This window comes from Sceloporus occidentalis, unplaced genomic scaffold (genome assembly GCF_023333645.1).
Source record: "Sceloporus occidentalis isolate IW3139 unplaced genomic scaffold, rSceOcc1.0.p SCAF_1, whole genome shotgun sequence".
Taxonomy (NCBI): Eukaryota; Metazoa; Chordata; class Lepidosauria; order Squamata; family Phrynosomatidae; genus Sceloporus; species Sceloporus occidentalis.
The window spans coordinates 162222744-162249689 of NW_028316981.1; the positions used below are offsets into that span (position 1 = coordinate 162222744).

General features: G+C 42.7%; 1 protein-coding gene across 3 annotated transcripts in view; it reads left to right on the plus strand.

Annotated features, from left to right (window-relative positions):
- Nucleotides 1–26946, plus strand: part of LOC149322577 (formin-like protein 3) — a 159908-nt gene that overhangs the window by 119415 nt on the left and 13547 nt on the right. For all 3 annotated transcript variants that reach the window (XM_089480137.1, XM_089480157.1, XM_089480147.1), the window contains 13 exons: nucleotides 1758–1851; nucleotides 3715–3789; nucleotides 6070–6180; nucleotides 8731–8880; nucleotides 11277–11378; nucleotides 12308–12569; nucleotides 12660–12728; nucleotides 14870–14994; nucleotides 16400–16602; nucleotides 21651–21885; nucleotides 24204–24272; nucleotides 24531–24611; nucleotides 25289–25418. In XM_089480137.1, the coding sequence (XP_089336263.1) occupies nucleotides 1758–1851; nucleotides 3715–3789; nucleotides 6070–6180; nucleotides 8731–8880; nucleotides 11277–11378; nucleotides 12308–12569; nucleotides 12660–12728; nucleotides 14870–14994; nucleotides 16400–16602; nucleotides 21651–21885; nucleotides 24204–24272; nucleotides 24531–24611; nucleotides 25289–25418 (1706 nt within the window). The remainder of the gene's footprint in view (nucleotides 1–1757; nucleotides 1852–3714; nucleotides 3790–6069; nucleotides 6181–8730; nucleotides 8881–11276; nucleotides 11379–12307; nucleotides 12570–12659; nucleotides 12729–14869; nucleotides 14995–16399; nucleotides 16603–21650; nucleotides 21886–24203; nucleotides 24273–24530; nucleotides 24612–25288; nucleotides 25419–26946) is intronic.

Genomic DNA, 26946 nt, shown 5'->3' on the forward strand with positions numbered 1-26946 from the left:
CTCATCACATTCTAGAACATAAACTGGAGTAGATTTAGAACTTGAACATATGCAAGACTGACACAGACCAACACAAGTTAATCTGCCCCGAGTAATGGACATAGTAATATTGCACCATCCTCAATATGACTTCCCTTCAAACATTTAAACATGACTATCATGTCATCTCTTAACCTTCTCTTCTCCAGACTAACCATACCTGAGTTCCCTAAGCCACTCTTCATAGGGCATGGTTTCCAGAGCAGCAGAGGCAAAGACACTAAATTAAATAAGTCCTGTGCCACAAATGCACCTGTCTTTTGTGATAAGCCAGCCTAGTGGTTTTATCTGAGGAGCAGTTTCCTTCATTTTTCCAGAGCTTGAAAAATTACTCTATAAAGTAATTAGTTATAGGTGTAGTTGTAAGGACTTCAAAAGTATTTAGAGATTATTATGGTTTTAATTTTAAAAAATATTTCTTGTTTCTTAAAGTAACAACTATTGTTGTTTAAGTTACTTTAAAAGAAAAAAAAAACACTGAATGTACAGAGCCTCTAGCCCGAGGAACAACTGTCCTCCTCATTCATCTTCTCATCTCTTCAGCATCCACAATAGAGCACTCATGGGCCATGTAATATGCCTCCCCCTGACATTGAATGAGGCCTCCCACCCGAACTATAAGTAACTAACAAGCTACAGGTGCACTGTAGAAAGAATAAAGTTACTCCTGTTGAGTTACACTGAAGTGTAATTTAGTTATACTTTATTTACTGAGGAAAGGAATTAGTCACAAAGAACTAATTGTTTGTAACTATGTACTAGTAAGTATGACTTTTTCAGTAGCTGTTGTCATTGACAGCTCAGGGGAGATGCGAAAGTCAGGAGCACTTGCTACCAGCTTCAGCTGATACGCCAGCTGCGCCCCTTCCTGGAGCCAGGGGACCTTGAAACAGTAGTACATGCACTGGCAACCTCTCAATTGGACTTCTGTAATGCGCTTTACTTGGGACTACCTCTGTGCCAAGTTCAGAAACTCCAGATGATACAAAACATGGCAGCAAAACTAATCACAGGTACTTCCCAGAATGATCATATAACACCTGTTCTGAAGTCCCTTCATTGGCTGCCAATCAGTTTCTGGGCAAGGTACAAAGTGTTGGGGATTACCTTTAAAGCCCTACATGGCTTGGGTCCAGAATACGTAAGGGAACACCTTCTTCTGTACTGTCCATCCTGCACATTGAGGTCCTCAAGTAAGGGGAAAAAAGCTAGGCTAATGTCTGTCACCCAAAGGTCCTTCTCTACTGCTGTGCCGAATTTGTGGAATGACCTGCCAGAAGAGATCCGGCAGGTCCACTCTTACAGACTTCAAAAAGGTACTTAAGATGGATCTCTTCCAGCAGGCCTTCCCAACCTAGCTAACTCTAGCTTCCTCCCTTGTGTAGGTTTATGAATATGCTCTCAATTTTCTGATGTATGTCTCTCCGCTTGTCAAATTGCTTTTAATTTTAACCTAATGCTGTATTGCATTTTATTGTTTTTAAACTCTGATTGTTTAATTCTAGTTTTAATATTGGGAAGGAACCATTTAGTATTTTATTGTAATGTATTTTTACTGTTGTAACCCACCCAGATTCCTAGTGATTGGACGGGCTATAAATATTATTATTATTATTATTATTATTATTATTATGGAAATCCGGTGAACGTTCCTTATGATAATAATGCACTTTCTGGTTGATGGCATCTTTCTTTCTCTCCTTTCCTCTTCCCCTCAGGACAAAAGCCCTGGTATTAGAATTGCTGGCAGCTGTCTGTTTGGTGCGGGGTGGCCATGAGATTATTTTGGCTGCCTTTGAGAACTTCAAGGAGGTGAGGCCTATCATACCTTAATTGTCCTCTATGTAATAGCCTAAGTTATGTAATATGGAGAAAAGGAGTTGTGGGTAACTATGCAGGCAGATGGGAATGAATAGTTAGATACATATGTATAATGTTGGGTACTGGTTATGTCTTTCTTATGATACTTATGTTTTTAACTGACTTCTTTTTCTGGTATGTTTTAAAGACATTGTTGTTTCTAATGTGTGTTTTATTATAGTTGTCCAGCCTGGGGTCTGGCAGAGGAATAAATTAGCAAGGAGAGAATTTAATATAAAGCTATATGGCCAGGGATAGGTTGTTGTTGTTGTGTGCTTCCAAAGCCCAAAACAGATGGGCCAAATGGCATGGTTTCCTGCGTAGTGTTTAGATGAAGCACACCCCGAATGCAGCTGGAAACGGTGCTGACGCCGCATCTTCCCAAAAGAACTGGGCCAAAAAGGAACGGAAAAATCTGCTTCTTTTCAGCAACACAATTCAGGACTGTGGCGGAGGCCTGAATCGGGACTGGGTGCGTGCAGTCGCGGCGGTCCTGGTGTGAACATTGCCAATGCAGCCTCTGTGTGGTTTTTTTGGCTCATCTATTTTGGGTCCCAAGTCATTTTTTACTTATAGCAACCCTAAGACAAACCTACCATAGGGTTTTCTTATCCAGTTTATTCAGAGGGTCCTCTGAAGGCTGAGAGAATGTGACTTGCCCAAGGCTACCCTGTGGGTTTTTATGCTTTAGTGGGGATTCCAGAGCTCAAACCACTACACCCCATGATAGATAGCAGGACATAATAGGGGCAGGGATTGCAAAGAGGAAAACTATTACAGATAGTGTTGCAGTGTTCAGCTTTGGAAGGACAAGTGCCCACAGTCAAATCCAACCTATGAATTAATCGCACCCTGCCTAGTAGAGTCCTGGATAACCTATGTTACCAGTGCTGCCCTGCAGTTTGGTATAATTTTGCAAGAAACTTTTAGAAGATACCTTTTGACAATACAACTTCCAGAATCACTAGCTAGCATGGCCAACAGTCATAGCAGATACCTGTGCTGCTCCCAAAAGGCAGGTAGGTGTGCAGGTATGATTTCATGCCATAGCTAAGCTTGAGAACCCACCTCTTCCTATCTTAGTGTTCTCCATATCCTTGTTGTCCTTCACTGGTGATGAAGAAGTTATTTATCCTAGGCCTCCCTATGTGTCTCCTACCTTTTGAGGTTACAGATAGGTAACTAGCAGACAGATGACCCCAGTTATGCAGTTCTTTCCTCAAGTCTTTGAGCCCAGTTACCTTTGTTACTCGTATCTTTAATGGTTCCTGGCAAGGTTGGTCTGTGGCTGGCTTTTAATGGCATCCAATTTGCCTTTTTTTAAAAAGTGTGCGTGTGTGTGTGTGTGTGTGTGTGTGTGTGTGTTTTAAGTGCTCTTAGCCTGTTAGATTTTTGTATATTTTTTTTATTGTCCTGTGGCTTTTTCCTTGCCTCTAGCCACTTTGAAACATTCATGGAACAGCTACAATAAATATAGACAAAATGGTCTGTAGATGTATCAGGCAGGAAAGGGAGGACAGAGAACGATGTCTATGTCTACTTGTATTGAATGGTGGGAGAATGAGAATCAAGTTCAGCTGCTAATTCCTGTTGAATAGGCATCTGAAAGTGGCTCTGAGCTTCTCCACTGGGTATGTATGGCCAAGAAATGACAGCAGGAATGGGTTTGAGAAGGTATTTGAGAGGGAGAACATCTATGTGGAGGAGCACTTGTGAAGATGTCTGCAAGGCCAGCATACCAGGAATAGTCTGTATTTGGATGGTTTGCCAGCGTTGGAGCACTCTTAAGACCTTGGTATGATTTCTGCTTCTCAGGTGTGCAAAGAACAACACCGTTTTGAGAAACTGATGGAATATTTCCGCAATGAAGACAGCAATATTGACTTTATGGTAAGCAGCAAGCGCTGGTATCTGTGTTACATAGAAACCCAGTTGATGTTTCTCTAGGTTTTGTTTATGCCATCAGCTCACACAGGGTAATAATGTGTAGAAACAAAATTACAGATCATTACAGATGCTCCACCTATTAAATCTGAGATGAGAGGTATGCCTTGCAGTGAAGCAGCAGTGGTGCTATCCCTGACCATGCTATAAATGCCAGCCCTGAGATGATGCCAACAGCTGCACCACAGAGTCTGTAGTCCAGGCCAGTCCTGGGAGTGGTGGCTGTTCAAGTCCAATAAGCCCAGGTACAGGCTAAAATCCGAAGGCCCTACTGAAAATGACAGCACATTGTGGTTTTTCATAGATGTAGCTGATGTGAATTTGACCCACCAATGTGGACTACAATAGAGGTAACTTAAGTAACTCAGATGTGTGGCCCTCCAGATCTTGATGGGTTGCAACTCCTTACCAACCCTCAGCAATATAGACAATAATGAGGAGTGATTGGAGTTGCAGTTCAACAATGTAGATTTTTCATCCTTGATGAAGGACAGATGTCTCTATTCCCTGGAGGTCAAATCACATCCCACATCACTCCACAGGAAAGCTGGGGAGAATAGCTGAAGAATATTCATCTTGTTTCATACTGGCCATGGGGTGAAGCTGTTGGGAACATTTTAATTCTCTGGGTACAAGGATTTAGCCCTGTGGATCAAAGGACAAATTAAATACAGTCTAACCATTTGCCTCTGATCATCATCAAGACCTGATATTTCAGAGTTGTTGTTGTTGTTGTTGTGTGTCTTCAAGTCATTTCTGACTTATGGTGACCTTAAGGTGAACTGTGAAGACACACCCAACTAAAGGTGGTGGCAGGTTTGGGTGTGCAATGCCGGTACCCTGGTGAGATCAAACTCTTCTACCCAAAAAAGGCTCTGAAGCTGAATGTAAAGTTCAAAAGGGGGGAAATTTAATTTAAAGGACAAAATAAAGAGTTTTCTCCTCCCCAGCTCTAAACAAAAGGTACTTTACAGTTTCATCAATCTTCTGGATGTCATCTTTCTGGGTCTGATGTTAGCTTGCTCTCCTCACTCAATGGAGCTGGTGCAGGGTCTTTCAGCTCCTGAATTCTTTATTTACTTGTTGTTGGTAACTAATTTGGCTAAGGTGTAAGAAATGCCCTTTCCGGCTGTCTGGGCCTGTTTGCCACCAAAAAGACAGCTCTCTGCCTGCTCACAGCAAAGACTGCTCCCAACTAAAGGCTTCCAGCTACAACAGAGCATGCTGGGAAAGGGCAAACCAAACCTGGAAATAATGCAGGGGAATCCTACAGCTCCTCCCACAACTAATACAAAGAACTTTGCTACACTAAACATACTATGGCCTGAACCAATGTGAAAGAAAATGCAGGGGGGAATTCAATCAGTCCTGGCAGGACATCACATGAACCTATCACAGGATTTTCTTGACAATATTTGATCAGGGGAGGTTTGCCATTGGCTTCCTCTGATGAGGCTAAAAGTATGTGACTTGCCCAAGCTCACCTGGTGGGTTTCATGGCTGAGCTGGGATTTGAACACTGATCTTTAGAGTCATAGTCCAACATCCAAACCACTATTCCATACTGGCTATGGTATGTATCTGGTATATAGTGTAGTGTTGTGGAATTCCTTGTGTTAAATATGTCATTGCAGACAGGTGGTCAATTAAATTTTAAGAAGTTGCCTTATTCCATACTGTAGGTATGTTTAGGGTAGGACTGTCTTTGGCCTTTCAGATGTTGTTCAACTCATATCAGTTCCAGGCAGCATAGCCACTGGTCAGAGATGAGAGGAATAGTGGTCCAGCAATGTCTGGGAGACTGTATGCTCCCTTCCTCCAACTTACATTGAGCTCTACAGGATCTTGAGCAGATCAAGGATCTACAACAACTTTCAGCCTGAAGGGCAAATTAAATTATAATGCTTGGAGGTTCTGGCTACCTGGACAAAGGCAAAAGGGTGGGATCAAAAATAACATATTTTAGACTGGAGCACCTACTCTCAGTATCTATTCGTAAGGAGAAGTATCTTAACCTTTTAGAACAGGGAAGCCCCACATAAAATTGAGGAAACCACCAAATCATACATGACCATCTGGGGAACTTCAGGAATAAGACTGGGTCTCTGCTGGGCCTAGATTTGGTTTTAGTTTCTTCACCACTGGTCTATGAAGCTACAGGGGAAGGACCGGTCTCATCTAGCTGCAAGAAGCCTAACTCTTTCTCACTTCCACCCCTATTTGCAGGTAGCTTGTATGCAGTTCATCAACATTGTGGTGCACTCGGTTGAAGACATGAACTTCCGAGTGCACCTGCAATACGAATTCACCAAGCTTGGTCTGGAAGAGTTCTTACAGGTAACATTCCGTCTTTTCATAAACTCATCTCTATTCAGAGTGTTGTTGCAGAGGTCATTTAAAATTAGGCTGATCACTATTTGGGTTCAAAGATGAAATGCAGCAGATTCTTGGCCTTGCTCTGAAATTATATTATGAATTTTGGAAGACATTTTCTGTACTAAAATACAAACTAGGCTCAAAGTAACCAATGTGATCTCCACCAAAGATTAGTAGCAAAGAACACCAGCCCATGCTTTCAGTAGTGTATTGTCTCAGTCTGAGGTGCATAGTATCTAAAGTGTGGTGTGTGTGTGTGTGTGTGTGTGTTAGTATTTGTGTGTTTGCATGCATGAAAGATTGAGAAAGAGAGATGGGTGGGACAGACAGGGAGTATAATATATTTTGACTTGAGAACAAGTTTCCTTTTGAAGCCCCCATGAAAATGTAAGGAGTAGTCTTGTTAGTCCATGACTGCAAAAACAAACAAACAAACAAAAAAACCAGAGAATTCTATTACACCTGCAAGGCTGACAAATGTGTTATGTCTTGAATTTTCCTGGACCAGAGTTCACTCCACAAAAGCCAGATGAAGTTCCAGAAGGTTTTGTGAAACTAGTAAAGTGCTTGCTTGCCATTTCCTGAAAGCTTTCTCTTTTCAAGTCAGTCAGTCAGTCAACCTTTTCAAAAAAGAGGGGGGGGGGGATTCTGCTGCTGCTACTGCTTACACAATTTCCCATGTGGAGGGAAATTTCCCCCAGTCTGAAAGTATGTCCTCATGACTATGACTTCATCTGGAAAAACAGGCCATAATTATTTGTTTTTTTAAAAAAATAAAAACAAAACTAAAAGTATGGACTTCAGCCCATGGTGTGTGTGACTATCCCATTTTTACCTCTGGTTAAACAGTTTTTTAAGGTTTTGTTGTTTCAAATGCCTACAAAACCTATTTGACCCTGTACAACAGGGGAATAAAAGAAATGTGGACTATACCATGGGATGTGATTCCACTTCCAACTTACTTTGAGTTATAGTCTGTCTTCAGCTGTTCTCTTCCTTTGAGTTGTTAAGTTACTGATCTTCAGTTTGTCTGTAATATCTACCAAGCTGGCAACAAATGCCTTTATCATTTCATCAGATAAGGAGGGCTGCTGTTAATTAAAAAAATCTTCCAATGAAGGACTGTGATTCATTAGCTCAGTGAAACTAGTCTCAATAAATAACTGATGAAACTAGAACCAAAATCTGTCATCTTTGTGTGTTACTAGGGGTAAATGGCAAATGATTGCTATGCTTTAGCAGGGGAAACAAAACAATATGTACTCAAAGAGGAGCACATGGAAATTAATAACAACCCTGGACATTTTTTGGAAATATCAAGACAGTTTATTGTTGGAAATGGAGATGGAAGTTCTGCATTCAAACATTGTATATTATTATCAAAAATTAAGTGCCATTGCACTCCTCATTGTTAAAGAAGCTGGAATAACAGAAATTCAAACCTTTGGAACTAAGTGGAATGCCTGTATGAAAATCCACATTTGATGTCAGTTTTTTAGTCCCAGTTTCAGTTAAACCAACACAACTCAAAAATTGGAAGATGGAGTTCTTGTTTCCAAAACTAAGGACATTGACCAGGAAGGGAAAACAAACACTCAATAATGTAAGAACAAGGCAGTGGGATAAAGATGTCTAGAGATACTATTCTGCAATACTGTTAAGAACTTAGGAACTAGAGATCCAGCAAGGATAGAGTAACATCTATCTGAAAAAAGATATGTCAAGGAATATATTGTTGTGGAGCTGATAGAAGCGAAGATATGTGTGTTTATGCATCATTAAAGGTATTATTTCAAGATAGAACATTTTGACTACCTACTTATTGCTAGTTTAATAGCTGTTCTATCTTTCCAGACATCCATAGGAATTGTAGTTCTGCAAAGAAACACTGATTACCTCCCACACCCAGGTGGAGAACTTTTTGTCCTCCAGATGTTTTGAATTACAACCTACTTCCGCCCCACCCAGCAGGGACAGGGGCACGGGACTGTGGAACTTGTAGTCCAAAACTTCTGGATAGCCAAGGGATCCTCACCTTGGTTCTATCATAATATGCTGAATTTCACCATATTACAGTTCCCAGGGTTCTGTTTGGTGAAGAAGAAGTCACAACAATTTAAGTGGTATGAAAATAATATAAATCTGCATGGAAAATGTGTTTGTTCCTGGAGCAGTTTAAAGAACAAGAAAAGTAAACAGTCTTGACAATTGACCATGCACCAACATGAGTTGTTGACACTGTATTTCTTTATCTTATGGCTGTTTTTCCTGATTCCAGTGATGCTCTGGTAGCTTGGAAAACATCCTATGAGAGGTTGCATCTGTAATTATATATTGAAAGACCCAATAATTCTATTCTGGCTTGTGGTTTCAGGGGGGAAAGATTCAGTGCTATCACAAGGCAGGCTGGGACCTTATTTCCTCTCTGGACAATTCCCTTTGGTTGTGAGCAAGTTCTCCACCCCGTGCCCTGTGCAATTTGCTTCTACTTGCTGGATTTTCTTTTTGCAGAAGTCAAGACACACAGAAAGTGAAAAGCTGCAAGTGCAAATCCAGGCTTACCTGGATAACGTGTTTGATGTGGGTGGGCTACTGGAGGATGCCGAGACCAAGAATGTGGCACTGGAGAAAGTGGAGGAGCTAGAAGAACACTTATCCCATGTAAGTGTATCGCAAGGGTGGGAAACCTCTTTCAGCTTGAGGGCCAAGTTTGGCTTCAGAGAAATTTTCCAGGGTGGCTGTGTGGGAGAATTGTCACATTCCAAAGATGGGTGGGGTGAGGACAAAGAGTGGGCAAAAAATCCCAGCATAGTTTATCTTAAACCTCTTGGGGCCTATATCTAAACCTTAGGAGAGCCATATCAGCCTTTTATGGGGGTAGGGGAGGGAGACATACAACAGATGGGAAACCAGCAAAGAATGATTTCATGGGAAAGGTGATATAGCCTTCTGAGGATTCCCAGAGGGCTGGATTTGAACTCAAAGACAGTCAATCATCTATCATTGGAACAAAAGCTTCAGATTAAGGTTTCATTTAATCAAGGAGAATCAACTCATTTGAGACATGGTGCTGGAAAAGAGTTCTAAGGATACAGTGGTTGGCCAAAAAGTCTACAGAAATGGGTCTTTAAACAGATCAAACCTTAACTCCCTGGAAACCAAGATGACCAAACTTAGACTGTCATACTTCGGATGCTTCATGAGAAGGAATGACTCCTTAGAAAAGTCAATAATGCTAGGAAAGGTAGAGGGAAGTAGGAAGAGACAAAGACCACATACCAGATAGATAGATTCAATCAAAAAAGCCACAGGCCTGGGCTTGTAGGACCTAAGTAGAGCGGTTGAGTACAAGGGGGTCTTGGAGGTGTCTCACTCACAGGGTCACCATGCGTCAGGAACAACTCAAGGGGAGTTAACAACAACAGCAACAATGTTTCTAAAAATATTGCCAACTGGCTATGTCTCAAAAGGCCATAGATTTTTAGATGTCATTGTTTGCTGCCCACCATTTGATATTCAGTGATATACTGCCTCACTGTTGATAAACCCTTCATCCATTGCTTTGCATAGCATAATATTCTATTAAAGCTGTCTAAGGCAATGACAATAATAATTATTTTGTGGTAGTGAATTCAGTAAATTGATCATTTACTGTCCCCCATGCTATTTAACATTTACATGAAACCGCTGGGAGAGATCATCCGGAGATACAGGGCGCGGGGTTATCAGTACACTGATGACACCCAAATTTGTTTCTCTGTGTCTCCGACTGATGCAGTGACTAGGGATGGCATCTCTCCTCTAAATGCCTGCTTGGAGTTGGTAATGGGCTGGATGAGGGAAAACAAACTCAGTCTGAATCCAGAGAAAACGGAGGTACTGGTGATAGGTTCCCCGGGTCCGGATGGTGAGATTTGCCATCCTGTCCTGAACGGGGTCACGCTCCCCTTGAAGGACTTGGTTCGCAGCTTGGAAGTGCTCCTGGACTCATCACTCCAGCTGTCATCTCAGGTGGATGCGGCGGTCAGGAGCGCTTGTTATCAGCTTCGGCTGATACGCCAGCTGCGCCCCTACCTGGATCGGAAGGACCTTGAAACTGTAGTACATGCTCTGGTAACCTCTCGATTGGATTTCTGCAATGCGCTCTACATGGGGCAACCCTTGTACCAAACCTGGAAGCTACAGTTAGTGCAAAATATGGCAGCGAGACTAGTCGGTGGTTCCAGGTCGGACCACATAACACCTATTTTGAAAGATCTTCATTGGCTGCCTATTTGCTTCTGGGCGCAATACAAGGTGTTGGTGATGACCTATAAAGCCCTAAATGGCTTGGGCCCAAGGTACTTGAAGGACCGCCTCTCCCCATATAATCCGCCTCGCACACTCAGGTTGGCAGGGAAGAATCTGCTGGAGGTCCCAACTGCACATTATGCGAGGACCTCGCAACGGGCCTTCTCTATCTCGGCCCCAAGAATATGGAATAATCTCCCGGACGAGCTCCGCTCCACCACATCTTTAGATACTTTTAAGAAGAACCTTAAGATCTCCTTCTTCTCTAAAGCCTTCCCCCCATGAGATGTCGTTTTATGTTTCACCCCCTATGTTGACGACCTTGTAATGTTTATGGATTCCCCCACTCAGCTGGCCCTGTGTTGTTATTGTGACCGTTTTTAAATGTTGTTTAAACTGTTTTTATCTTGGTGTATTTTTTATCTAAATTCTGTATGCCGCTTTGATCAAAGTTGGAAAAGCAGAATAAAAATAAACTTCTTCTTCTTATTATTATTATTATTATTATTATTATATCATACGTTGTGTGAAGAAGATCTCCTGGATAGAAATAGAAAGGGTAACAGGAAGGCTAAACAGATTGCATCTTAAGTTTCAGATATGCCTGCAACCATAAAGGTCAGCAGTTTTTAAAAAATCTTATGAACCAACAAGCACAAGCCCTATGACATTTTCAGGAAGTCTGCCTTGCATAGGAAAGTTTGGCCAGATAGTTTTCTGAGTAGTCATACCAAGATGCTGACCTCTAATTTTTTGTTTTAATTCAGTTGACAGAAAAGCTGCTGGATCTGGAGAATGAGAACATTATGCGGGTGGCAGAGCTGGAGAAACAGCTATTACAGCGGGAGAAGGAACTGGAAATTGTCAAGGTATGCAGAGAAAGAGAAAGCGGTAGGCACTTTTCCAAGGAGAGGAAAATGGGTGGGGCCTGATCTTTATGTTTGAAGCAGAGTTTTCATGTACTATAAGTTGGGGAATCCTTTGCTTTCTCAGAAGCTTAGAAGTGAAAAAGTTTGGTAATGATGAGACCAGCTTGCTGGAGGCCACTGATGCTTGTAATCATGAGGGAGATGAAAGGGAGCATTGGGTCCACACACCAGGGACTCCAGTTTACAGAGTGAAGAGGAAGCTGGCCCATTAAGCTCAGGTAGTGTTTCCTGCCAGCTGAGTGCACTCTTCAAACTATAGTAGGTCCTCCTTATGCACGGATTCCTTATCCATGGATTTAACCATCCACAGCTTGAAAATATTCCAAAAAATTATAAATTCCAAACAGCAGACTTTGGTTTTTTTCATTTTGTGTAAGGGACACCATTTCATTTTGTCATTGTATTTAATGGGACTTGAGCATCCACAGATTTTGGTATCCACGGGGTGTCCTGGAACCAAACCCCAGTGGATACCAAGGGCCCACTGTACTCTAAGAACCTTGTGGAATACAGTATGTTTCTGCAGAGACATTCATGGGGTTCCTTGACAGGAAATCATCATAGGACGAATTGTCCAAAAGTAGAAGGTTCAAAAGCTGCTGATTGAGAAGCTTGTACCCCTGACTTTTTCCCATCTTACCATCTAAAGGAAAAATGGAATAGGAAGTTCATCCTTGCTGCTATGAATAGTGCACTTGTCCACTTTATCTCATGTACACACACATACCTGGGAGTGGAAGAGGGGGTGGAGTTATTGTGTGACCCTCAGTGCTTTTGAGGTTGCATTTCAGAGAGACATGAACAGTGATTGTTCTTCATCAAATGGGATGGAAAGAGGCCTTATCTAGTATCTGTGTCTTCTGGGACAGGAAACCTATGAAAGTGCCAGCAACCAGGTGCACACTCTGCGCAGGATCATCAAGGAGAAAGAGGAGGCTTTCCGGCGTCACTACACCTCGCATCCAACAGGGGTCGATCACTTGCCACTGCCACCCCCTCCAGAGGTGGAGATCAACTTCAACGACATTCCTGAGGATGACCTCCGTCTCCCAGCTTTGCCTCCCATGGAGGCTGCCCCTCCACCTCCGCCTCCTCCACCTCCTCTTCCTCCACCCCCTCCTCCGCTCCCAGGTATATGTGCATACATGCTCCAGAGCAAGAAATCGGGTTTTGTGTAGCCAGAGTAGTGCCTGAGTCCTATCTGTTGTTTTTCTTTCACAGATAAGTGTCCACCGGCCCCACCACTCCCTGGCACATCACCATCCATGATACTCACTATGGGATTATCAGGTACATTTGACTTTTTGCAGAAAGGAGTAAGGATAAAGGAATAGGACAGCAAAGGGGAAATTGAGGAATTCTGTCTCTTTTTTGCAGTCCTCCAGGGCCCCACAGCAACACACACTCTCACAAACCCCAAAACTTCAAGAAAGGACAGTTGCCCCTCCTGGATTTCCAAGAGTGGCAGATTTGAAAGAAAAATACTCTCCAGTATTCTTTAAAAATAGATTGTAGAAAAACTTAGAAAGCACATCTGTAAACCAACTGCTCTAGGCAGTGGTCTTCTGATTGTTTTGACTAAAGCTCCCAGAAGCCCCAGTCAGCATGGCCAACAGGGATTCTGGGAACTGAATCCAATTTCCTCTGGAAGATCAAAGGTTTAGAACTATTGGTTTAGTCAAGAGATGGTGCTGTGTGCATTCTGTAACTTCATAGAGAATTCTGGGCACAGCACCAGCTTCCTAATGATCTCAACATTCTCCCCATAAAAACATTTCTAAGTTTTATGGCTGTAAAGGTATGTTTTGAAAGTGTGTGGTCTATGCCAGCAGTACTTTTCAAGCCGAGAGAAGCAGCTGAATAAAATTTCATAGTGATAAGAGGGCTCCTCACTATGATTCATAAAACCAAAGTATATTTTGCAGTTAACCACAGTTGCTAGGTAAATGATGAATGAAATAAGAATAATGATGAAAACATTCTCAGTTTTTCTAATCTATATCAGCTGCAGAATTTATTTTTTGTGAGACCCAATTTTGTAAAGTTCAACATTATTTAGACCATATTTTATTTATTTAATCATTAAAATGTTTATACACCAACCTTCCTTAACAAAATTCTAGTACAAAAATTCACACGGAGTCCAGAAAACCTCAGTGAGCTAAGGTTAAAACCAGACATGTGCCCAAACATATACATTTTCAATACATTCCAAAAGACTATCAAATGTTAATGCATATCATGTCCATCATTCTAATGAAGAAAAACCCAGTCTGATTTCGAAGGCACACATGGGACCAGAGAAGACGGGCAGGAAAAAAATCCTGCTTTTTCCAAAAGCAGGTTGAAACCCTGCTGCCCACATGGCCCATTCCTAAAGTTGGCCGAATGCACATGGCTCGACCGCACAGCATGGCATCAAGCCATTCTGCTGGGTAATTTTTTTGTTGCCTCCCTGTCATACATATGCACTGTCACACAAACACACCGCCTGTGACTTCCAAGTACCTCCCACGTCTTCCCAGACGCCATCCCATTGTACAGTCGCCCCTTTGGTCAGACACGCAGTTGCAGATGCAATGCCTAGCCAGTACAGGCCATTGAGGCATCAGTGTGCAAGTGATACATTGGCAAAGCACAATCATGGAGCTCCTCCATACATGTCCCCTTCACCCCCCCCCCCTTCATCCCATGCTCCCTGTTGAACTGTCTGGTTTGTGTATATTGTAATTACAGTCATTGGAGTTGTCACACATTCATTTCTTTGCTTTGCTGCAGCTCTGCACTCACATCAAGGCATTTATATGCAGGGGCAAAGCTGTGCATTTTCCACCTTGAATCAGACTATCTCAGCTTCTTTTTGTTCAGGTTTTTAGCCCCAGAGCGCAGCTTCAGTCCAGTTTCCAGCCACTTCTGTGCGTTGTCTAAACTTCCCGCATTCAAAGCAGCTAGAAACTGCTTTATTTTGCTTGTATGTTTAACCTGATAGATACAATCACACGTATACCTCTCTTGATTTTGATAGCAGTCCACTTTTCTTTTATATAAGATGGGCAGCCCAATCCTATATATGTATATTCAGAAGTAAATACCATGTTCAGCAGGACTTAATTCCTAATATGTGTGTTTAAGGTTGCAGCCATAAAAGTGGATGCATCCAATGGATTTGGTGTGGTCAAAGACTTAGTGTTGACAGCCTCACAAGTTCCTGATGTCTACATTTCAGATATCATGACTTGAGAAAACCCAAAAAACAACACAACACAAAAAACTGCCAGAAGATCCAGCCAGTGACTTATTGAAACTGAGTTTTCCCAATAATGACCTCCTCCTACCCATGATTTGTTGGAGTTGAGCTGAAATGTGGCCTGTTATGTCCCCTCCCCTCCATGTTTTCAAATAATAATTTCTGCTCTCCTCTGTCTCCTAAGCAATCCGGATTAAGAAGCCCATTAAGACCAAATTCCGCTTGCCAGTCTTTAACTGGACAGCACTGAAACCTAACCAGATCAGTGGCACGGTCTTCAGTGAACTGGATGATGAGAAGATCTTGGAGGTGAGCTAATGAGGGAAACCAGTATTAAGGTATAACCTTGGGAAAGTGTCTTTTCCAATAAAGAACTCTGGGAAAGTGTTAGTTCTAATAAAGGGGGAAAATCAGCTTTTTATCTTTTGTTTATCTGTGGTGCTTGTGGTGATGAAGAAGACACAAGTAGGCTAATATAGTGTAATAGTACTGAATGGTTCAGTTGTCCAAGGGACTAAAGACTTTGGGGAAATTAAATGTTGAAAATAAATTTATTGAGGTTGAATGCATTAAATTTTGGAACAATAAATTTTGCAGTATTGACTGGTCTTAATTAGGAATGACAATTCACTTTTTAAATAGGTTACACGGACCATTTGTACTATTTAATATCAAAAAGTACTTGTTTTTCAAAACCAGGTGGAGTCACACGTGATTTGATTTATGTGTTGTGTTTGAGAGAGAGAAACAGTGTGTGTTAGTACAGGGAGTTCCGGGACAGAAAACTAGCTTCTGAGTGTAGTAGATGCCTATACTTGCCCTAAAGTCTGGAACACTGGTATTTATGTGGCCCTCCAGATGTTGTTGTTCTTCTGTGTGGCTACCCTAAGGTGACATTATAATGAGGTTTTCTTGGCAAGTTTTGTTCACAGGTAGTTTGCTTTTGCCTTTCTCTGAGTGTTTGACTTACCCAGTGGACTTCCATGGCCATGCAGCAATTCAAACCCCAGACTCCAGAGTCATAGTCCAATGCTCAAACCACTACACTAGTTGTCTCTCCAGATGTTGCTGGATTACCCAGTACATCTAGTCAGCACAGCGAATGGAGACAGAAGCTAGGAATTAGTCCTGCCACAGGAATACAGTACACTACAAAATAGAATGGTAGGAATGCCCCCAGTCTCTCCCATTAAGCAGCCAGTTCCTCCATATTCTGTTCTTGTTTGCTTCTTTTGCTGATTTTGGTGAAATCCTGTTCCAATGTTCCACGGACAGAGCTACATCTATTGGAGACAGAATGAGTTTGGCAGCCTGAAAGGTGATAAAAAGTTTAAGTAACCACAGCTGATGATGGTAATAGCTGCCTGAATCTCATTTGGAGCGATCCAGCCAGTTTTATTTCAGGCTTCTGAACTGATTTGTGTAGCTCTGACCCTTCCCTCAGTTAACTCAGTGTAGCACACATACGGTTCATACTCTCAGCAGCCATGCAAGAATAGGGTTTGAACCCATTTCAGCCCAGTCTAAGTCTTATCATCACTATACTCTGTTGACTGCCAAAATGTAAGTATCTGATCGACACACCATGTGCACTTTTAAAATTCTTTGAGACAGGAATAGGTAAAAGTCAAATGGTGTAAACTTTTTTTCTATGTGGTCTGATTATATCCAGCAGACGGAGGGGTAACTCTTCGGGTTCTCTTCTCTCTCCCAGGATCTTGACCTTGACAAATTTGAAGAGCTCTTTAAGACCAAAGCCCAGGGCCCTGCCATTGACCTCCTCTGCTCCAAGAACAAGGCATCCCATAAAGCTGCCAATAAGGTCACCCTGCTGGAAGCCAACCGGGCCAAAAACCTGGCCATCACATTACGCAAGGCGGGCAGGACCACAGAGGAGATTTGCAAAGCCATCCACACGTGGGTACCGCTTTCTGTGGTTTTGTTTGTAGACCACTAAGTCAGTGGGATATAATAATAATAATAATAATAATAATAATAATAATAATAAAATTTTATTTCTATACCGCTGTTCCAAAGATCACAGTGGTGTACAGCAAGATAAAAACAGATAAAAACATCACAACCCCCTTCCCCAACAATATCACAAATAGCAATAAAAACATTTACAAACAGTACAATACAATAATAATCATACAAGTGGCTGTGTAGAATGGAATACAACGAAACACTGCAGGGGTAAGCATAACAACAAGGCTAACGGTGGGAAAGCCTGGCGGAACAAATAAGTCTTCAGGTTCTTCTTGAAGACATCAAGGGAGGTGGAAGTACGGAGCTCGTTGGGGAGGGAGTTCCAGAGCTGCAACAGAGAAAGCCCTCCGAGATGACACATACCTAACATCAGGAACACTTAAAAGATGTTTCTCACCCGATCTGAGAGTGCGGGGCGGATTGTATGGGGAGAGGCGGTCCTCCAAGTACTCTGGGCCCAAGCCATTAAGGGCTTTATAGGTGATAACCAACACCTTGTATTTGGCCCGGAAGCGAATAGGCAGCCAATGAAGATCTTTTAAGACTGGTGTTATATGGCTGGCTCTGGGGCATCCAGTAACCAGCCTAGCAGCCATATTCTGCACTAATTGAAGCTTCCGGGTCTGGTACAAGGGTTGCCCCATGTAAAGCGCATTGCAGAAATCTAATCAAGAGGTTACCAGAGTGTGTACCACGGTTTCAAGGTCCCCCTGGCCAAGGAAGGGTCGCAGCTGGCGTATCAGCCGAAGCTGATGACAAGTGCTCCTGACTGTCACATCCACCTGAGCAGTAAGGTGGAGCGACGAATCCAGGAGCACCCCAAACTGCGAACAGAGTCCTTCACAGGGAGCGTGACCCCATTTAGGACAGGTGGAACAATTTCCTTACCCGGGCCAGGAGAGCCAATCACCAGCACTTCCGTTTTCTCTGGATTCAGGCTGAGTCTGTTTTCCCTCATCCAGCCCATTACCGACTCCAGGCAAACATTAAGAGGAGAGATGCCATCCCTAGTTACTGCATCAGTCGGAGACACAGAGAAGACTATTTGGGTGTCATCAGCATACTGATAATACCGCGCCCCGTGTCTCCGGATGATCTCTCCCAGCGGCTTCATGTAAATGTTAAATAGCATAGGGGACAAAATCGCTCCCTGAGGGACACCAGATGTAAGGGCCCTCCTATCAGAGTGACAGTCCCCCAGCTCCACCATCTGGAATCTGCCCGAGAGGTAGGAACGGAACCACTGCAAAGCAGAGCCCCTAATACCTAACTCCCTCAGGCGACCCAGAAGGATACCATGGTCGATGGTATCGAAGGCCGCTGAGATGTCCAAGAGCACTAACAGGGACACGCTCCCCCTGTCCATGCCCAGACAGAGATCATCAACTAAAGCGACCATGGCAGTCTCAACTCCATAGCCCGCCCAGAAGCCGGTTTGAAATGGGTCCAGATAATCCGTCTCATCCAAGATCCCCTGAAGCTGAAGGGCAACTGCCCTCTCGATCACCTTCCCTAAAAATGGCAGCAGTGAGACAGGCCGATAATTAATCCAAATTAGGGGGTCAAGGGAGGGCTTTTTCAACAAAGGTTTTACTATGGCCGTCTTCAATACAGATGGAAACTGCCCATCCCTGAAGGATGTATTAATAATGCGGTGCAACATATTAGTTACACCGACTCCCTCTTGAACTGTCAGCCACGAAGGGCAGGGATCGAGGGAACAAGTCGTCCTCCTAACACTTCGAAGAATCTTGTCCACATCCTCGGTACAGACAGACTCAAAGTGATCCAGTTTAACCAAGTCCACGGAAGCTCTGGATACCTCTACTCTAGATTCTGAACTAATACTGGCGTCAAGATCAGCCCTTATCCGAGAGATTTTATCCGCAAAGTTGTTAAACTCGTCGCAGCAGGCTTTAGATGGTTCCAAAATAGGGTTCAGGGGAGGAGGGAGTCGAGTAAGCTCCCTCACTACCCTGAACAGCTCTGCCGGACGCGACTCCGCGGATGCGATACGCGCAGAAAAGAACGAGTCCTTCGCTGCAATTATCGCCACTCCACAGCCTGGTCTATTGCCCTTTTCTGCCTGAGATCTATTTGCAAAAAATACTGCCACCACCCTGCTATTCAAATCATATAGTATTCAAAGGCAGTTGCATTATTTTGGCACATGCTGCAGAAAAGCTCACAATCACCTTTCCCCATTTCCTGACAGTAGAAGCCCAACAATAGTAAATACAATGCATTCACAATTTGCTGACCTTTCATAATCTCCACATCTACTGCCTGAGGTAGCCACCTCAATCTGTCTATATCCATAATTTTGGTATACTGTATTACAGTGTGCCCTTACTTTATGCGGGGGATCCGTTCCGGACTTCCCCACGTAAAGCAAATTCTGTGCATCTCGAGCCCCATTTAAATGAATGGGGTTCATGCATGCGGTGGCATGGTGGCGTGCGTTGCCACAGGTGCACGCCCCATTACTCACTATGGGATGTGCCACTCCTTCCTCCCCGTACAGCTTTCAGTGTATGCTGAAAGCTGCGTAGAGCGCGCCCGTGTATGATGTGGGCGCACTGTAGTAGTTTCACCTGCTTGTGTTTCTTTTTATCTTGTGAGCCATCTTGAGCCCTACTTTTTGGGGAAAAGCAAATATAAATAAAGTAACATGATACAAGACAACATTTAATGATAAGAATCTCCCGCATTAAGCAGCCAGTATTCTTTGCTTGTTTTGCTGTTACTAGTGAAATCTTTAAGTGTTCCATAAACAGAGATATTTCTGTTAGAGGCAAAATTGGTGGGGAGGTTTTTCTCCTCTGCATCCTTCCCTGCTCAGTACTTTCAAAGTGTGATCCAGAAATTTGAAGACTCCTCCCACCAAACAGATTTTCAGAGATAGGGCTGCAAGGCAACTGAGAGAAGAAAGAAGGATTCCCATCATGGGAGTGGAAGTCCATTGACAAGACATTTGATTTTGTCTGTGCTATTTTAGGTTTGGCCTAAAACAGTTTTCTCATAATGTTTGTTAATGTATGTTTTTGATGGGGAAAATCCAGTGCTGCCATGTAAAGATTTGATCTCAATTCAGTTTAGAGCTCTAGAGCCAAAACAGCAAAATCCTGGTAAAATGCAAAAGGATTATCTGTCTGATATTGGCTGGATAGGCTGTGATGGACTGCTGTTGCTGAAAAATTGATAACAAAAGCTGGAATGGTAATGAGAAAAATAGCAGAAAATAACCCTGAAGAAATGTGCAATCTGTTTATTTATTTTTATTTATTTATTCTATTTTCATCCCACCTTTCTCCCTAAAAGGGACCCAAGGCAGCTCACAATATAAAAACACATTGAAAGAACATTTTTCAAAAACAATTAAAAGAGCCTAATTAAAACAGTAAAAAGTTAAAATTTTTAAACATACAAAATTTAAAACATACAAAGGTTAAACATAATCTAAACCAACCTCCCCACAATAAAACTAGACCTGCATGATTTTAAATAGCTTGCTGGAATAAAATGTTTTTGCTTGCTGGCGAAAGGCCAGCAGGGAGGGGATCAGCCTAGCTTCCCGTGGAAGGGAGTTCCACAGGGTGGGAGCAGCCACTGAGAAGGGTCTCTCTTGTGTACTCACCAAACAAGCTTGGGATGGTGGTGGGACCGAGAGAAAGCCTTCTCCTGAGGATCTTAGGACTCTAGGTGGTTTGGATAGGGAGATACAGTTTCTCAAATAGTCTGGACCTAAGCCATGTAGGGCATTATGACCAGAACTTTGAGTTGTCCTCGGAAACAAACCGGTAGCCAGTGAAGCTGTTTCAATAAAGGAATTATATGCTCCTTATAACTGGCTTCAGTTAGCGTTCTAGCTGTGGCGTTTTGGACCCGCTGAAGTTTCCGAACAGTTTCCAAAGGCAGCCCCATTTAGAGTGCATTACAGTAGTTCAAACGGGATGTAATCAAGGCATGTGTCACCATAGCCAGATCTGATGTCTCAAGGAATGGGCGCAGCTTGGCACACTAGTTTTAACTATGCAAATGCACGCCTGGCACTGCTAAAATCTGGGCATCCAGGCTCAGTGTGGAGTCCAGGAGCACACCCAAGCTGCAAGCCTGAGATTTCAGGGGGAGCGTAACCCCATCCAGCTCAGGCAAAGCCCCAGTTCCCTAATCTGCATTATGACTTACCAGGAGCACCTCTGTTTTGTCTGGATTAATCTTCAAATTATTTGTCCTCATCCAGTCCATTACTGACCATAGACACTGATTAAGTACAGAAATAGCTTCCTTGGAATCAGATGGAAAAGAGAGATAGAGTTGGGTGTCATCTGCATACTGATGACATCACATCTCAAAACTTCCAATCATCTTTCCCAGCAGTTTTATGTAGATGTTAAACAACATGGGGGACAACACAGAACCCTGTGGGACCCTACAGGCTAGTGGCCAAGGGAGTCAGACAGGAGTCCCCCAATACCATCTTCTGAATCCGCTCCTCCAGAAAAGACTGGAACCACTGCATAGCAGTGCCCCCAGGTACCATCCCAAAAGTGCAGCTCAGAAGGATACCATGGTTGATGTATCGAAAGCTGCTGAGAGATCTGGCAGGACCAACAAGGACACATTTACCCTGTTCAGTTCCCTGTGTAAGTCATCCACCAAGGTGACCAAAATGCCTCTGTGCCATAGCCAGGTCTGAAACCAGATTGAAATGGATCTATATAATCTATTTCATCTAGAAACGTCTGGAGCTCCAGAACCTTGCTCAAGAATCTGTTATATCTTGGGTTTTGGACTAAACATTGGAAGAAGGCCGACCATCAACTCATAGGACATTTTTGTACAATATTTTTTTAAAAAACACATAAGAGTATTTAATCTAGGGACTATCAGGTTATTCAAATGAGATAATAGCTATGTAAATTACTGTTAATGTTGTAACGCTAATTTTAAAATCTTTCGGGGGGGGGAATTAGGTTTGACCTGAAGACACTACCGGTGGATTTTGTGGAGTGTCTCATGCGCTTCTTGCCGACAGAGAATGAGGTAAAGCTGCTGCGTCAGTATGAGAAGGAACGGAAGCCACTGGAAGAGCTGTCGGATGAGGACCGCTTCATGCTGCACTTCAGCAAGGTGGAGCGCTTGACGCAGCGTATGGCCATAATGGCCTTCCTGGGCAACTTCAGTGAAAATATCCAGATGCTCATGCCGGTAAGGGGTTTATCACAGTTCAGTGAGAACCTCTGCTCTTGGTTTCTGTTCTTCATTCATGATAAGGAAGGGGGACTTTATTATGTTTGAGAGGAAGCAGGGAATCATGGAGGTCCCTACAGCTGACCCTCATGGTGGCCTTCTATCCTTCCTTGTCTGTTTTCGCCATCCACTTCTCTTTCCATCCACTTTTCCCTTTTTTTTGTACTTGTGTGTGTGTGTGTGTGTAAGAGAGAGAGACAGACAGACAGACAGACACAGACACAGACACAGACAGAGGGAGGGAGAGAAGACAGAATGAGAATACCAGCTTTTTATGCCACTGAAGTAAGGCTCCTTGTGTTTGATGGGATTTGCTTGCTAGGGATGTAAATCTTTACTTAATTTGTTCTTGCATGCAACACTAAATAATTTCAAAAAAATTTCATTACTGGCTGAGATTTTTTTTTTTCATATTTCAGGACTTGTGAAAAAAATTGTGAAAAACATTTGTTCTTCATACAAAAATGAATATTTTGCACAAAATACATTTTGGGCAAAATACATAGAATGCAATATATAGAGCAATTGACAATTTTCTCAGTGGAGTCTCTTAATATGCACCGTTTCTCACTGGGGACCCAAACATTTGTTAGTATTCTTTTTGTCTTGGTTCCAGGTAAACACACATGGCTAATATTTACTTTTCGGGATTTATATTCCTTGTTAAACTGCTCCAAGAGGCTAGTCCTGTGCTAAATGACAATTTCATATATTTTTTTGATGTAGGTGTCACAATAGAGTTGTGGAAACTGTGACCCTCCAACTGCTGTTGGTCTGCAACACCCAGTACCCCTTACCACTTGATATATTAAATAAGGATAGTCTTGTTTGTAGTACAGCAATATATTGAGAGCTCAAATTGTTCATCCCTGTTTTATATGCACAGTATTCCTGGTGTCTGCTTAAAAATGTGAACAGATGCATTCTTTGGAACAATGTCATGAATATTTTTCTTGTAAAAGCAAACATAATTACATCATTGCATAACCTTCCAATTACCTAGCAATCTGATTTGAGGGTAATTGACATATTTTGCATTCTTAGCATCCTGCAGTGCCACTGTATCGGTTGATGATGGACAAGTAGGACAGTGCCCTTTGGGTCAGTGCTGTCCAGCAGCTTCAAGGGACAGGCCATTAGATCATTATTTTCCCAAGCTTGAAAACATTACTTTTGAGAACAACACTCAGCCAGTGATCATGCAGGCTGAGGGATTTGAGATTTGTCTTTTGCTTGCATAGGGTCCCGTGTAAATTTCACTATTTGTTTTGCTAAGGGTTGGGAGAAATTGAATACATTTTTATTTCTTTTTCTTTATTTATTTCTCTCCTTTATTAGTAGTATTATTTTGTATCTGATAAAGTGACTGTAAAGCTTATGCTAGAAATGTCTTCTTCCCACCTAGAGTCAAAGGTGCACCTGGATTCATTTCTGTCTTTTTATGCTAAAACAGATCAAAACAGTTTTCTTTTTGAATACAATTTTTGAGTTCACTATCTTCCTTACTTCCTATTATTACTATTTGGAATTATAACCTGCCGATTATAATCCGTCATTCTTAAAGTGCCCAAGACAACTAACAACAATAAAATACAATTTGAATAATAAAATACATCTAACAACTACTGTCTTACTCTCTCTCGTTCTGTTTCTCTAACCTCCCCTTCTTTCCTTCCTTGCTTCCTTTTGATTGTTAATTAATCTAATTTTTGCTTGCTTTTGTTCTTTAGCCCTTTTTTACAGTCTGGAAGGTCATGCACTTGACTGTAGCCTGGCAAGAAGGAAGCAGGAACACTCTGCTCTCCCTTTGCCCTTGACTTCCCTGTGCTTGTTGTTCCTTTGTGAACAAAACCTGTGCTTTTATAAGATGGATACAACTTAAAGCCCCTGGTAACTAAACAACAGTGAACAGTAGCACAGTCCTGCTCCCAGTGTTCATTTTACCAGCTTGTAGACCTGCATGTGACAAGAGTTTCTAGTGATTTTACAGCAAGGTTGGGCAACTTGTACCCCTAGGGTGGCAGGGGTCCCTTGGCCTAGCTTTAAGTAGGTTTGAACCTAATTTCAGATTCTCCCTGCAAACAAATGGGGTGAGGCAGTCCTTCCGCCATTTTTTTCCACTGTGCCTACACATTGCTAGTTTCAGTCCTGCCCACAACAACTTACCCCTAAGGGATTGTGGCTTTCAACAGAAAAATAGGTTCCTCCTTCTGGGATATGTTTTTGTGCTTGATCAGTGATAATACTTGTAATATTTTGGGTTTTGCTTCCTGTAGCAACTCAGTGCCATCATCGCCGCTTCAGCATCTGTCAAATCTTCACAGAAGCTCAAGCGTATGCTGGAGGTAGGTCACTCTGCTGGTGTGGAGGTACTTACATGTGAAATGTCTGTGGGCTGGGGGGTAAGGAGGGGCTTGTTTTGGTACAGTCTCATTTAGCCCTTTCCTTCACCACTGAGATGCTGAAGACTCCAGGTCAAAGGACATGGTCTCCATGGAGTCAGGCTGAGCTCCAGTAATTATTGGCTGGTGATCCCTACTACTACTTTGCAAATATCAGATGTGTTGACCTTCTTCTCTGTGACACGTGTTCTTCTCCTCCAGATTATCCTGGCCCTTGGCAATTACATGAACAGCAGTAAACGTGGTTCAGTATATGGTTTCAAACTGCAGAGCCTTGATCTGGTAAGGAGGGACTATTAAAAAGGGTAGCATAAGGTGCCTATAAACCCATCTGTATGACAGTATGTCTCCATATCATTGTGATATGCACCTAGAAGGAGAAAGGGATTATTATGTTCAGTAATTAGAGATAACTGTGGGATTCCCATGCCATTTACCTTCCCCGTTGAGGGGAGGATTGGCAGATCTGACACAGAAACTCAGAAAACTGGATCCATATTCTTTGTAGTATGGATTATACCTTGCAGACCAGAGGTTCCCATCTTCTTCTGTATGCTCACTCGTTTGCATTCAGGTGATTGCTGTCCTAACAATATATGTGTGTCATCTTGCTAAATGCCCAGGTTTAATTTATATACTTAAAAATCCTACCTTGCCCCTCTGACCCATTTGTCACCCTTTGCATGGTCACCTTTTGCTATATGTTCTTGGTCACAGATATCAACCAATGCAAATGAAACACTGGCACTGCCACTTTGCACAGGTCCTGATTTCTTTCTTGATTGCACACATCCACACACATGGACACCCACAGCCATTTCCACACACTTGCACTTCTCTGTACAGGACAACCCACTTTCATGTATATGTCTGTGCTCTCTACTTTTCACCACATTTGTGCAGAGCAGTGTACTAGTGCCTTGATATTCTGTTCTCCTCTCCCTGCTCTACCCTGGAAGCTGTTGGACACTAAGTCGACGGACCGAAAACTGACACTCCTGCATTTCATTGCTATGATGGTGAAGGAGAAATACCCAGAGCTGAGTACCTTCTGGCAGGAACTTCACTTTGTGGAGAAAGCAGCTGCAGGTAAGTGTTCCTTCAGCACTGGTCAATTTGGCGTGCGGGGCCCAATCCCAGATATCACATGGATCAGGGATGAGGAACATGTGGCCCTCTCGATGCAGCAGCCACCATTCTTGGGAACTGTGTTTCAATAACATCTGGAGGGTTTCACATTCTTGATCCCTAGTACAGATTCTCCCTTGTATGTACCTGTCGCACTGCAGAAGCCATCTGTTACATTGTCTTCAATCCCTATTTGTCAGATATTGTGACGGTAATATTTAAATGTTGTGTGTTTTTGAATATAGCTGAATTTGAATAAAGTTAATTTTTCCTCTGGGTTTGCATGCAGAAAATTTTGAATTCAGTCCTTGTCATCTTCAGCTAGAGGGATCAAATAGGAGGCGATAGGAAAGCCTGAGACGCTAGGGAACCAGTGCTAGCCAGAGTGACTCCCCAGGGAAAGGGGCCTGTGTTTTGACTTGGTTTAAAGCAGCTTTTTGGGTAGTTAAGCACCTTGCAGTGTTTGAGAAGAGTTTGCACAACAGGGCTATGACCTAGAAACACAGCTTGTGCCCAAAAGTCGCAGGAAGAAACAGAGTATGGAAAAGTTAATTTGGGGGGGATGATGGCTTCCAGCCTTCTCCAGCCATCATTCCTGGATCCCATACTAGCATGAGAATTCAGGAAGATGTAGCCCAAAATTGATTTTCCAGTCAGCTGAATTAGTTTGCTGCGGCTGCTTTTGCTACAAAACCTCATCCCTACCATCTGTATTGGTTGTGCTGAGTGTGGTGGATATAGCAAGCTAGCAGTGCCATCTCCTGGAAATCTGCTATCAAGGCACAGAAGAAAAGGTGTTTTGGTTCCCTGGTGTGGAACTGTGGAGTCTCTGGAGTATGTCACAGGGACCTTGGACCAATCACAGCTTCTTTCAGCATGTGCACAACAATTTTTAAAAAGATTTTTTTCCAAAGTGTCCCTCACTATGAGAGGAACAGAATTTTGAAACATTACCTGTTCAGACTGCTGCTCCCCATGAGTTACACAAGCTTAATTCCACCTCCTTCCAGAACCATATGCTGACTCCTGGCTCCTTCAGACAAAGTGAGGCCAAAAAAAAGTTAAACATTTTCCAGACAGAATAGGTGGATTTCAGCACAGAGTAAGTAAAGAGACAGTACAGGAATACAGGGTTAATCTAAATGAATATAAATCTCCAGGACCTGATGAACTACATCCAAGAGTATTAAAAGAGCTGGCTAATGTAATATCGGAGCCATTGGCAATGATCTTTGAGAACTCCTGGAGAACAGGAGAAGTCCCAGCAGACTGGAGGAGGACAAATGTTGTCCCCATCTTCAAAAAGGGGGAAAAAAGAGGATCCCAACAATTATCATCCAGTTAGTCTGACATCAATACCAGGAAAGAGTTTAGAGCAGGTCATTAAACAGAGAGTCTGTGAACATCTAGATGGCAATTTCATAATCACAAAAAGTCAACACGGGTTTCAGCGAAAGAGGTCATGCCAGACAAATCTAATCTCTTTTTT